The sequence below is a fragment of the Tenrec ecaudatus genome, chromosome 4 (genome assembly GCF_050624435.1).
Source record: "Tenrec ecaudatus isolate mTenEca1 chromosome 4, mTenEca1.hap1, whole genome shotgun sequence".
In the NCBI taxonomy this organism is placed as follows: Eukaryota; Metazoa; Chordata; class Mammalia; order Afrosoricida; family Tenrecidae; genus Tenrec; species Tenrec ecaudatus.
Genome location: NC_134533.1, coordinates 177,636,324 through 177,650,214, shown reverse-complemented (window position 1 = coordinate 177,650,214; position 13,891 = coordinate 177,636,324). Strand labels below are relative to the sequence as shown.

Here is a 13,891-nt window from a genome sequence, read left to right as displayed (position 1 = left end):
TCCCTGAGCCATTTATCTCTCCACCCTTCGATTAACCCCGCTTGTGTTTATCGGCCAGGTTGGCACAATAAACTTTAACTCTATCAAACTGAAAGTATACACTCATAAAACAGAGAGTTCCTGTTTACACAAATGAAGATGAAAGCCCTTCTGTAAAGAATCCCTTAGGTCATGGTGTTAAAATGATCGCTAAATATTTTATCTAAATTTACATTTATATTCATTGGTTTCTTAATAAGGGAAAATTTTAGAGCTATTTTTAAAACACACAAAAATTAAAACAGTTCAAGGACTATTAGAATAAAGTTACTTTCATGTCCACAACTCCTCTGTGGTTGGTTTATGTGCTGTCACTGGAAACTATACCACCAGGATTTCAAACACTAACAGGGTCACTAATGGTGGACAGCTTTCGGTGGAGCTTCCACGGGAAGACTGACTAGGAAAAAGAATCTGGCAAGCTACTTAAAAAAAAAGCCAGTAAAACTTAAGGATAATAATGGATATTGTTCTATGTAATATGAGCCTCTCCCTTTCAAAACACCACTGGAGAAGAGGTGTCTCCTCAAAGTCAAGCGGGCTCGAATAATATGGATGGAGTAAAAGCCTTCAGGACACTTGCTGATCCCAGGGCTCCAAATGATAAGAAACAGCTGCAAACATGCATTTGTAATTAGAAAGTGGAATGTGCAAGGTCTGAATCAAGTAACCAACAGTATGGACTACACCTCAACATAATTTTTTTTTTTTAATCCTCACAACTGGACCAGTAAGTAACATCTGATAACTGGAAAAAGCAATCATGACTGCAGTCGGAACTCCCGAGATGATTTCCCTACGACAACCTTCTAACTTGGAGCTGAAGTCACTCCTGGAACCACCTTTTACCCAAATAAGAAAATCCTGGCCTATAAAATAACCATCCCATTGGAAGAACAACCAACTGTGCGAGATCACCAGGACAACAGCTGCCAGAAAGAAAGTTAAGTAGGTGGAGAGGGGGAGTGGGGTGGGGGTCATGGAGGCGGGGCTAGAGGGAGGGTAAGGGAACCAGACTAATGGAAACAGCAGACCCAGGGTGGAAATGGGTTCAGTGCTGACACATTTTGGGGACACAACCAATGTCACAGTCATTCATGTTTGAACTTGTAAATGGAAAACTAATTTGCTACACAAGCTTTCACCTAAAACAAAACAAAACCCACCGCTATCAAGTTGTTTCAGACTTATATCAACCCTATAGGACTACTTAGTGAGGTCTGCCGGCCCAGTGAGCTACACACGGAGCTGCTAACTGTCGTGGTCAACAGTTCGAACCCACCAAGTGCTCCACAGAAGAAAGATGAAGCTGTCTACTTGTGCAAAGATTTATGACTTCAGAAACCATAAGGCCGTTCTACTCTGTCCTACAGGGTTGCTACGAGTCCCAACAGTGGCGAGTCTATTTGGGGGAAAGCAGATAATAAGACTACTTAGTAGAATCACTTGAAGTTTCTAAGCCTGTAAATAGTTTGTTTTTTTTTTTTAGGCTGTAAATCTTCACAGGAACAAACAGCTTACTCTCCCTCAGAGGGGCTAATGGGCTTGAACTGCTGAAGCTGCTGTTAGCAGCTGAATGCAAAACCCATTAAAGGCTATTAGGATTCCTAGTTTCTTTTTTTAAAGCCAACTCAAGGGATGTATTGCATTGGGTAAATTTTCTGCAAAAGCCTCTTTAAAGTAGTGAAAAGCAAAATGTCACTTTGAGGACTACGGTGTGCCTGAGCCAAGCCATGGATCACACTTCACATACGTGCTGAATCTGTACCATAAATATGGAAGATCAAAGAACGGATACACTTGAATTCTGGTGCTGGCAAAGAGTACTGAGAGCACCGTGGCCTACTAGAACAACGGACTCCAGCTCGGAAAAAGTACCGCCAGAGTGTTCCTTAGAAGATGACAAGGCTTCCTCTCACGTGCTCTGGACATGCAGTCAAGAAGTGCTAATCCCTTAAACAGTGGCATCATGCTTGATAACGCAGAGCTAACAAGGACAAAGACTGCAATGAGAGGGCCTGGCACAACAGCATCAACAATAGGCTCAAACAGCAATGGTTAAGAAGCTGGGGCCGGAGCAGCATTATTTAGCTGTACAAAGGTGCTTTCAAAAAGTTTTTAAAAATTCATTCCAATTCCACAAATTCTTTGACGCCTCCTTGTATATAAGAGTCAGAAATGACTCAATGGTACTTAACAACAGTGCAGGCTTGGGAAAGCTTCCTGTAAAGGACTCGATAGTAACATATTTTCATCTTTGCAAGGCCATATAAAGTCTGTCTCATATATCTCGTCCCCACCCATCCTTCCTCTTTTAAAAATGTACGAACCATATTCAGCTTGTTGGCCATACAAGCACAGAACCTGTGTCCTATGGGTGGACCAGCGAAGGGCAGTTGTGCTGCAGTGGCTACAGTAAACTTCTCCACAGCAGGTACTCCAGAACTCGCAATGACTGGACCTTGTTCAAACAGGTTATTCTCTGTGAGCTGTCTATAAGGATTCAAGCACTTAATAGAACTTGTTCCAACATCAAATGACTCACATCTAAGCTCTGAAGGCATAATGTTTAGAAACAGTGATGGTGGCTGAACATGAAAAGCAATGCAACTGAACTGTACCTGTGAAGATGGTCGAGATGGAAAAACTCTTGTTGCACATATGCGGGAACTTCAAAATGTTCATGGGAGAATTATCCACAAACTTTTTGAAGCCCCTTCATACATTTACCGCAAAATACACAAATTGATTACAAAGAAAATCTCTTTCAATTCCACACAAAGTCATCACAGAAGTGAAGCACTCATGATACGGATTTATCTCCACACTAGATCTCTAATTCAACAATAGGACGTAATGTCTATAAGCCTTGTAACAATTTTATAGCTCAAAACAGCAAGGATTTAGATATGATTTCTAACTGCAACGACACCAAAAGCAGCATGCATCAGGGCAAGCCAAGTAATTATATTTGCTCTACATCTTCTAAGTTGAGAAGAACAGGACAAAAAGGTTATGATGATTGTTCCTTAGAGGCTAGGATGGCGAGACTTTGTCTCTCATACTTTGAACACGCGGTCAGCAGAGACCAACCAGTCCCTGGAGAAGGGCGTCATGCTTGGTAGAAGGGCAGAGAAAAACAAAAGCCCTCAAAAAAAAAAAAAAAAAAAGCCCTCAGTGAGATGGACTGACCCAGCAGCTGCAACAATGGGCTCGAGCACAGGAACAATCGTGAGGACGGCACAGGGCCCGACAGTTTCCCTCCGTTGTACACAGGGTCACTATGGGTCAGAAGTGACTCAATGGCACCTAATAACAACAGGGCTAAATGTCTATGGAGATAGACTTACAAAGGTCCATGACTATAATCCTACATTATTATTTGATCAATGATACCCTAGGAGCCCTGGTGGTATAGTCGTTACCCACTGGCCTGCAATCTGCATGGTCAGTAGAGTTCAAAACCACCAGTGGCTCCTCAGGACAAAGACTGGGCTTTCTACTCCTATAAACAGTTACCGTCTCGGAAGCCCATGAGTCAGCACTGCCTTGACAGCAGTGAGTTTTTTTATCCTAGAGAGGAACTCTTTTATTAGATATTTAAAGTATTTTGGTTTAAAAAGGTAACAAAAATGAATCATATACAAATGAGAAGTCAAATTAAAACACTTAAGTACACACAATAGCTACCTTTTATTAAACTTTTCCAGTGTATGCCACTGTTGTGTAATGTAATCGCATCTAATCTTCACAATACGAAAAAGTGAGCAGTATTATGGGAAGGATTTTGCAACTTGCTGAAGAAGGCTCAGAATTTGAATCCAGAGCACGTGTTCTTAGACACTACATGACACAGCTCTGTTCTTGCCTTCTATACTTCAAGCTTCTAGACTTCCCCAATAAACAGCAATGGCAAAAAGAGAAAATTAAGAAGCTAAAAGTACCTCCTGCCCTCTCTTGCTGTGGGAGGCAGAAGCACCACACGCTTACCGCTTTTCATGTAGAGCTCATTCACAGGTCTACTCCTATGCTGGAACCATGATGGTCTCCCGCATCATGATGTGCAGGGCAGAGGAAGTCCAGCTTGTCACATCCTTTCCTCATCCAAACAAGACGTCAACACTGTAATGTTTACAATTTTTATTTTGGCCTCATGTGATGTAAACGACATCATCCTATTTTACTGAAAGCTGGTAACAAAATTCTGATACTTTGAAAAAAAACATCAGATTACAAAATATGACGAGACTCATTTAAAAAACAAATATAGGGGATTCAAAACTTCATGGAAATAATCCATATCTTTCAATTCTATCTCCTCACCCCTCTACACACAGAAAAAAACTGAAAAATGAACAAGAATTATTCATGTGATATATTTTCTCTTTATGTATTGGCTCTTGTATTACTTTTATAATATAATGATCATGTATTACTTTTATAACTTATTCCAGTTAATTTAATTTTAAGGTAAAAGTGTTTAGACATAATCTTGGTTCTTTTAACCCCACAAAGTGTGAAAGAATCTCCCTGCATGGGTCAGAGGTTACAATTTACCCATCACCCCAGTCTCTAAGGGCAAGAAAAGAGCTGACTGGGGTCAGGGTTCCTTCTAGCACATCTGAGAGGCTGCCTTTCAGTTCTTCTTCCAGGGTCTAGGCACTTTTTGGGCGAAAGGTGAGGCGTTCTACTCCCATAAAGAGATACGGTCTCGGCATCTCACCGGGGAGTTTTGCCCTGTGCTGTAGGCTGGCTATGAGTTGGCATTAGCATGACGGCGGTGAGTTTGGGGGTTGGTTTTTAGGTGCTTTACACTGCATTTGAAGTCCTGCTCACTAGGTTACTCTACTCACCTGACCTAGCACAATTCTACTCAGATGCCACCTTTTGCACACAATCAGCAATATCAGATTTTTACTTCTTTGCATCTTTTCTCCACAGAAATTTAAAGCTCCTGGAGGGCAGAGACCAGATCTTAGCCCGGTTTCCCCAGATGACACAGCACAGCATTTTATGCACAACTTCTAATAAATATTTGATGAACAAATGAATAAACATGCAATTTGTGAGGTTTCATAAGTAAAAAGTTTAAAATCTGTCATGATTTTATAAATGAAGAAAATATTGCCCCCCAAATTTAGCAGTGGCCACTCACTTAGGGACAGAGCCCCATTGAGAACATGCTTTCACGTAATTAAGACCCTTTCCTGTTTTACATTTTCAAAGGGCTTTTGATGGCATTCTTTCTCGTAGAGACCTCACATTCGCTTAATAAACACTCGCTGGCCTAAGCTATGGTCCTTCCAGCTCTGTGTTCCGTTTCTGACACTTTACATCAGGGGAACTATTATGAACTACTCTTAAACCCATCAGACTCTATCTCTACCTGCAAAAAGTATGACACTTTTATTTACTGAGTGCCTACAATGTGACAAACACCGCATTCCTTAAATCCGGTGGGCTCTATACACTGGTGTCAGTGCTTACTGCTGAAACTGATGAACATCGTGACCTAAAACAGCAGACCATAGGCTTCATGTATGAGCCAACTCTGGGATGTCCCCTGATTTTTGTAAATAAATTTTTGGGATGTCCCCTGATTTTACTGAAATGTGACCAAGCTCATTAATATTTTGTGTATGGCTAATTTAGGGATACAGGTAAGGTTAAGTGTCTGTAGTAAACTGTATAGTTCACAATGCTGAAATGACTTACAATTTGTCCCCTTATAGAAAAGTTTGATGACCCTGGTCATTATAAGATATCAAGATGCCACTTGACTCACAAACTATCCTGTCTTTTTAGTAGTACTACTTAACAACAACAACAAAAGCCCAAAGCTACTGAGTGCATTACAATATGCAAGACAGAGTAGAACTGCTTCTTCAGGTTTCTGAGACTGTAACTCTTTATAGGAGCAGGCAGCCTCATCTTTCTCTCTGGAGTAACTTGGTGGGCTTGAACCATCATCCTCACAGTTAGCAGCCCAATGTTTAATCCATTGCATGAGCAGGGGTCCTTGTAACACCTACTAGACACACAAACACAATTTTACATTAACCTTTAAAAATCACTCATTCAATACATAGAGCTAAAACTCAATGTGAATGCCCTGTTTTTTTCTGGGTCTCACAAGTTTTCTGTCATTGATAGAGGTCAGTCTTACTGTCCCCTTTAAAAATCATTTTCTGTTAGTGGAAAATTGTTTTCCTTCTTTGACGGATTTCTACCTTACGCTGGTCCAAGCTTTCCCTATGTGGTGATGTTTGATTCTTTATCTATTCCCACAACCAATCAAGGCAACAAATAGCATTAACTAATAAAATTAATGTTTTCCCCAAGTCATGGAATCTTCAATCACAGCTCATCACACGATTTCATAGTTTCAGAGGGTACAATCTGATTATCTTTTGGGTTTCTTTCCCATTTTATTGGGGGCTCCTACAACTCTTGTTACAAACCATGCATCAATTTTATCAGACATATTCACACATACATTCCATCGTTCTTTTCTAGACATTTACTTTCCATTGAGCCCTTGGGACCAGCTCCTTCTTCCGCCCCGCCCTCTCATTCTTATTATCTTTAAGGCCAGCCCTCACACCGAAAACCACCAGCCCTCTTGAGAATTACAAGTTACTACTTCTCTGTCTAGTTCCACAGGAACACCATGAAGTTGCCTATATGCAATAACTCAAGTGTAAGAGAGGCAAATTTGGTTCTAAGTAAGAAGGTTGTTTCAAACATACTTCTTGATACTCAGCAATTTGTGGGGTTTTCTGGCAGCACTATGAGGAGGTACCAAAATAACAGACACCCCCCCCTCCCCAAAGCTCTATCTTTAAAATTTCTTATGAAACAATCTTATCACCTTCAAAGTACTCTCCAGTACACTTAATACATTTGTCAAATCTGCAGTTCCCTTCTTGGAAACATTTTTCAAACTCATCTGTCTGGATGGCTGACCACCTCCCGCGTTTTTTCTTCACCTCCTCTGTGCCATCATCGCTGTCCTTGCATGTCCTTCTGCATTCGCAGAAACAAAAAGAAGCCACAGCGAGATCAGGTGAATTAGGTGCGTGGGCAAGAAGTATGCTGGGAGTTTTTTTTTGTTGTTGTTTGTTTGTTTGTTTTTGCCAAAACGGGTGCACTGAGATAGCTGCATGAGCAGGTGCATTGCGTGGTGGCAAAACCAGTTCCGTCTTCCACATACCAGGTCTTTTTTGTCACACACTAAAACACAATCTTTTCAGAACCTCTAAATAGAAATCTTGATTAACAGTCTGACCTGGTGGAATGAACTCCAAATGCACTATGAATCAACATTTCTGTCCGTTCAGGAAGTTGACGAGTTTTGTCATCAATTGACATTTCACCTTTTTGGAAACCAGAAACCTCATGTACACTTAAGCATTCCCATAGTGCCGTCCTTATAAGCTGGGTTCAACATCACAACAGTTCCTGCGGCATTTTTCCTCACAGGTGCACATGCTGTCTTAAATTGGCCATTACAAAAGACGAGGTTCAAGTGAAACTGCTTTTACGAAAAAAAAAATTCACTGTGACCTGAGAGAACCTTCCCAGGTGACGCCACTGGGTACACTAACTCAGAGCAAGTTGCTTGATGCTTGCCTAGCAGGAAAAATACATATTACAAAAGCTCCGTTCTACCCAGTACAATTCTGATTTTTTGGTGGGGGTTACCCCCTCATAGGCTAGTAGTTTAAGGGAACAAACAATACAAACTTTAGATTCACTCACTGGCTGACAAGAAATAGCTAAAGGAATACTTAACAGTTTTACCCCAAATGTTAAAAAACATTTCTCTGAAAATGTTTAATAATTTACAAACTTTAGAATCACATAAAAAATATAGACAATCAGCTCAGATTAGACTTTGGAGGGTCACTAAATCCAAATAACTTAATTTACAGGTAAGAAAGATAAGGCTTAAACTACTTGCCAAAGAACTACCAAAACCAGTGGCCTCTAAGTCGATTTGTGGGGTCACCGTGAGTGACCCCATGTTCACAGAGTAGAACTGCTCCAGAAAGTTTTCTTTGCTATCATCTTCAGGGAGCAGATCTCGGTGCCTTCCAGTTCCCAAGGGGGTGGGGGAATTGATGGTGAAACCACCAATCTGTAGAATAGCTGAACACACTCACTGTCTCAGGCACATTCTGATTCGCAACCCCAAGAGGAGCCCTGCGGATAGCATGGGTTTACATGTCGGGCCTGCTAACCAAAAGGCCAACAGCTGGAACCCAACAGCCGCTCCTGGGGAACAAAAGGAAGCTTCCTGCTCCTATAAGGATACACTGCCTTGTAAATCCACAGGGCAGGTCTACTCTGTCCCACAGGGTCGCTAGTAGATGAGGACACTCATTTTCTTTAATTTGCAATTATTTCAATTAAAAAAAGTACACTATCTATGAGGCAGGAACTGTGCAGGGGGACAGCATTACAAACAAATGTCCGATGAAATCAGCCTATCTAAATCAATTATTTTGTTTGTTATAAAATAGATACCATTGGAAGAATAGCATAAAATGTGTTAGAAACTGTGAAACATTCACTTGTATCTCCTGAGAAAGTTCTCTTACCCTTTAGGGAGATACTCTAGTGCATAGGTTAAGAACCTTGGCTCTGGAGCCTGGCTATACATCTTTGAATCGCGACTTCTTCCTGACTCAACAATCTTTATGAAAGGTATTACATAGCTCTGTGTCTATTTTCTGACCTTTAAGATTGACATAGATTCCATTCCAACTCATGAGAGTCCCTACAGGACTGGTTAGAACTCTACCTGTGAGTTTCCGAGTCTGAACCCTGTATGGAGCAGAAGGCCTCTTTCTCCCAGAGTGGCTGGTGGTTTCAAACTGATGACCGTCCAGTTAACAGTTCAATGAATAAACAAGCCTTGCATGTCGGGTACATGTAAGTAAGCTATGGATGTCAGCTCTTAGTATTATTTCCCTTAGGAAAAAGGAAAGTAATACAAGTATGAAGAAACTGCCCTAAAAACAGCTTTTTAGCTACACTTACCTATCACTGTAGTAAAAATGGATTAGGTATAAAACTAGTTGTTACTGTCAACTTTGACTCTTGGCAAGCCTACTATGTTTTATTATCAAGGAGGTTCAACAAGTTCATAGAAAGAGATGCCATGCTCCTTTCATTCGTGTTCCCATGAACTTTTTGAAGCCTCCGAGTACGTCAGAGTAGAGCAGGGCTCCATGGAGTTTTCAATGGCTGCCTTTTCAGAATTAGATTCCAACTTTCCCTTAGGAGCCATCTCTGGGTGGACTCAAACCTCCAATCTTTGGTTAGCAGCCAAGCGTGTTAGTCATTTACACCTCACAGAGACTTCATTAAATACAGCGGCAGTCCCTGGTTGACAAGAATATCTTTCGGTCACAGTTGTATGCAAATTGCAACAGTGAGGCAGAGCCTGTATCTAATGTTAGTCACATGTGTACTCTGGTATATAGTATACCAGACCAGGGGCTTCAAAAAGTTCATGGCCAAAATGGAACTGAAAGATAATGGAACTTTTCCATGAACATTTTGAAGCCTCCTCATATAGTGTACCTTTTTATGCACAAAATGCTAATAAGCACTTAAAAATATACACTAAAACAGTACTAATAAAAAGGTTTAGATACATGTTACAAATTAGCATCCACTTATTATTCTGAACCATTGTAAGTACCTCAAAATTTTAAGATAATAAGCTTTTATTGGGATTGGTTCGTTAACTACAGGTTATACAAGTCAGAAGCTCATAAGGGACAGAGAAAAGCAGTATTTAAATGGAAATTTATAATAAGCTAAATTCTACTTGATACAAGCACAAAATACCTGCACTTCAATGTTAAAAGCAAACTTCATTAAAACCATTAAAATCTTTCAAGAAAAAGAATGATTAAGCCTTAATGTTCATAGTCTTTCTGGGTATTACCACAGCATCTGGCAGATCAAATGACTGATTCAACAATATTGAGGAATATGCTACTCCTGAATTAGAAACATATAATAAAAATATTTTTGCTCAAAGATAACTTTAAGAAGTTATGTAATAGTAAAGAGTTTTATATCAGGAATTCTCCCTCAAAGAAACTTCTCTATTAAGTTAGAAAGCCATATCAAAGAACAAAAAAAACGTATCATTGTGAATGAGGGTGAGTGCAGAGTGGAGACCCAAAGCCCATCTGTAGGCAACCAGACACCCCCTTACTGAAGGGTCATGGGGAGGAGACAAGCCAGTCAGGGTGCAGGGTATCAACGATGAAACATACAACTTTCCTCTAGTTCCTAAATGCTTCCTTCCCCCCATCATGATCCCAATTCTACCATACAAATCTGTCTAGACCAAAGGATGTACATTGGTATAGATAGGAACTGGAAACACAGGGAATCCAGAGCAGATTATCCCTTCCGGACCAGTGGTGAGAGTGGCGATACCGGGAGGGTAGAGGGAAAGTGGGGTACAAGGATTACAGGTATTTACGTATAACCTCCTCCCTGGGGGATAGACAACAAACAAGTAGGTGAAGGGAGACGTCGGAAAGTGTAAGATATGACAAAATAATAATTTCTAAATTATCAAGGGTTCATGAGGGAGGAGGGAACAGGAAGGGAGGGGGAAAATGAGGAGCTGATATCAAGCGCTCAAGTAGAAAGCAAATGTCTTGAGAATAATGACGGCAACAAATGGACAAATGTGCTTGACACAATGGATGGATTGTGATAAGAATTGTGCGAGCCCCCAATAAAATTATTTTTTAAAAAGGTTAGAAAACCATGCTAGAGACACAGAATACCAGATCACTTCCAAGTTAGAAAACTCACACAACAGCCTCTAAAAGTCATTACTTCATCTACAAACTGGCAAACTAAGGAGGGGAGAGGTAAAACAAGGTTTATATGAAAATGCTGAGAGCTGTGTGCGTGCGTTCATATGTAAGCCCACATGTGTATGTGTGTGAGCGTGTGTGTATGTACACACTCCTACTCCTGAGCCCTTCCTCACATTGAACAGGGAGTTAGCAGCAACTTGTAAGGGAGTTACAGAGGCTTATGTCATCATTTCTGCTAAGTTAGTTCTGGTAAGCCAAACAAATCTGTCTCAGATTTGCTTTTTAAATAGGGACTTCTAAACAAATTCCTTCACCTACAAATAAAAGCAGAATTTCAGAGACCACCATGATTCGTAAAAGACATGCTATAGCCAACTGTCTCTTTAGCTGACACTCAAACTCCGAACAAAGGCAACTATAACACCCATCTGCACGCCTTCCCTCCACCAGCGCAGACTAAATGCCGCAATCATCAAAACCAAACAAAAGCAAAACCACGGTGAAGACAAATGTCTCAGAAATCATTAGAGGTATTTAGGAAGCTCTTACAGTATTTTAGACAATTAAATATTTTCATAACCAATATTAAAATCAATTCCTGCTTCTTCCCAAAGGTCTTTCGTGAAAAATTCTAATAGTGTCAAAAGAAAAACAACCAGTTTCAAGGCATATTAGATGGAATTTTGTGCATTACTAAACTTATAAGGAAAGAGCTCTTCTAAGTATGAGGGTTGGAGGAGTCTAAGTTGTCTAAGAATATTCAGTCTCCACATGAGACAATGCCAATGGGGGATTTTTTTTAAAGCATGGTACAACCTCAGGGCAAATTAGGAGCAAGAAGAAATGAACAAAACTGCCTTATTGTGAACTTATTTTTTCACTACAAACAGACCATCTAAGTAGCAGCTACTGCACAGTAATACTTGAAGGGAATTTACAAAATGAAACGACAGTATTTGAAAGTAAATTTTATTTTTAAATAAAAGCCATTACAATTCTATCACATTGTCTTAAACGCAATTCAGTTTAGTAATTAATCTAAATTAGTAAATTAAAAACACTTTCTGTGAACTGTTTTGCCTTTACATCCTAAAATTTATTTCTCCCTCATAAGCATCGCATACATATAGGGCACTAATTTAAGGAATTTTGATAATTTTTTGAAGGAGCTTTGATCATAAATATCTTTAATCTAGTTAAGTCCATCATAAAATTTACAGGGTTGTTGATCAGTTCAAATACACCATTTCATTTAATCTTCTTCACAACCATAACAGTTCAGCATTATTAATTTTGTAATAACCATTTTAAAGATGGAAAAAATTATTTGCAGATTCCAAGATACTTAAGATTTTAGGCTAGTATGTATTTTAGGCTAATCTGTCGCAGATGCTTCCAATCACATTAAAAAATGAAAAACCTAATTTTTTAAGCCAGCCACGTGTAACTTTAAAGAGCAACAAGAATGATCTATTCCAGACAGCTGCGGTTCATGAAACAGAGGTAAGTAATCTATTTCTATTAAGAAACTCACCCTAAGCCATGTGAACCCTGTCCTGTGAAAGACAGGGCTTTTGTCTTTACAGCTATAGAACATAAAGTCTTGAGACACCAATGGCTGTTTTTTTTTTATTTGGCCATTTCATAAGCTGAATTTCAGTATCTCACATTTAATTAAAGCAGAAAGCTCTTTTAAATGGCTCAGGGGCTAACAGACCTGCAAAAAATGTGAACCTGAGAAATGGTCCCCCTGGCTGTCTCCTAACCCCTCTAGGGCGTCAGTAAAGAAACAACACACAAACTTCCAGAGGATGGCGGGGAAACAGGCAATCAGAAGAATGGAGGCATTAGGATAATAAGGAAATTATTACATCCACTTGGCTGAGGGGCCTGGGCTACGGTGGTATTATTGCCCTTTATAGAGTTCAGTATGGAAAAGTGACAGTTTAAAAAGCTGCTGCCACCCCAGCACATTGTATGCGAAAATGCTGAATCAAGTAAGACACCAGGGCTCAATTCTTGCTTCTCTGTCGATTATACAAAGAGCTGGCTATTAAATATTAATGGAATGCCATTTGCCCTGAAGCTCTTGTAAAGAGCCGCCTGCTACCAATTTTCGTTAGGGAAGAAAAGCCGCCCTTATTTTCTAGGTAAATCCGAAGCCACTAGACTCCCTCGGGCGCGCTGGCACATCCAGTCTTTCCCATGGGAGGCTGCCAGGGCACGCCATCATTCCAGGGAGCAGGAGGGTGCAGAGAGAGGGTGGGTCCCCGTAGGTCCCGGGGCAGGGGCTCCGTGACCCCGCTTTCTTCCTCAGCTATCAGCTCCAGGCCAGGCGGCGGGGCGGGGCGGGGCCGTCCGCACAATGCGAGCGGTCGGCAGGCGGGGTGCCCACGGTCCCCGCAAGGACGGACGGACGGACGGACGGGGGGCACGGGGCGCGGCGGGGCCACTTACCCAGCAGCAGCACGTTCTTGCCCGCAGGGAGCTTGGAGCGTGACCGAGTGGAGACCTCGCTGAGGATGCAGGACCTAACGGGGAGCAAAGCGCACGCTGAGGCCGGGGGCCCGGACCGCAGCGCCGGGGACACGGACGGCCTCGGCTGCCGGGACGCACTGGGCCCGGGCCTCGCGCCGAGCTTCAGCGGGCACGGGGTCCCGGGGCGTCCGCGGGGCCAGGAGGGGCGGTGGGGGGTCAGGGAGGGTGGGGTCCATACCAGAGGTTCTGGCCATCCTCGTCGTCGCCCGCGGCTGCGCCGCCGTTGCCCGACGCTAGCTCGCTGGCCAAAGGGCCGCCGTTGTAGGTCGAAGCTAAACCGGGCGGTGAGGAACCGAAGGAACCGGCCCGCCCCGCGGCCGCCATCTTGGTCGGAAATCACACGACTCCCGGCAAAGCTGAATGAGCTAGGCGTCCGCGGCGGCGGCGACGGCGGCGGGAACCCGGATATGGGGCGTTCGGCGCACGGGAGTGGGGCGGGGCCTACGGGGGCGGGG

At 42.0% G+C, this 13,891-nt stretch overlaps 1 protein-coding gene across 1 annotated transcript in view; it reads right to left on the bottom strand.

Annotated features, from left to right (window-relative positions):
• The window catches only part of DYNC1LI1 (dynein cytoplasmic 1 light intermediate chain 1), a 46,655-nt gene extending 32,801 nt beyond the window's left edge, over positions 1-13,854 (bottom strand). Inside the window, exons 1-2 of the mRNA XM_075547102.1 lie at positions 13,615-13,854; positions 13,356-13,429 (exon numbers count right to left, since the gene is read on the bottom strand). Of these exons, the coding sequence (XP_075403217.1) occupies positions 13,356-13,429; positions 13,615-13,760 (220 nt within the window). The 5' untranslated portion in view covers positions 13,761-13,854. The remainder of the gene's footprint in view (positions 1-13,355; positions 13,430-13,614) is intronic.
• Positions 13,855-13,891: the final 37 nt, after the last annotated feature.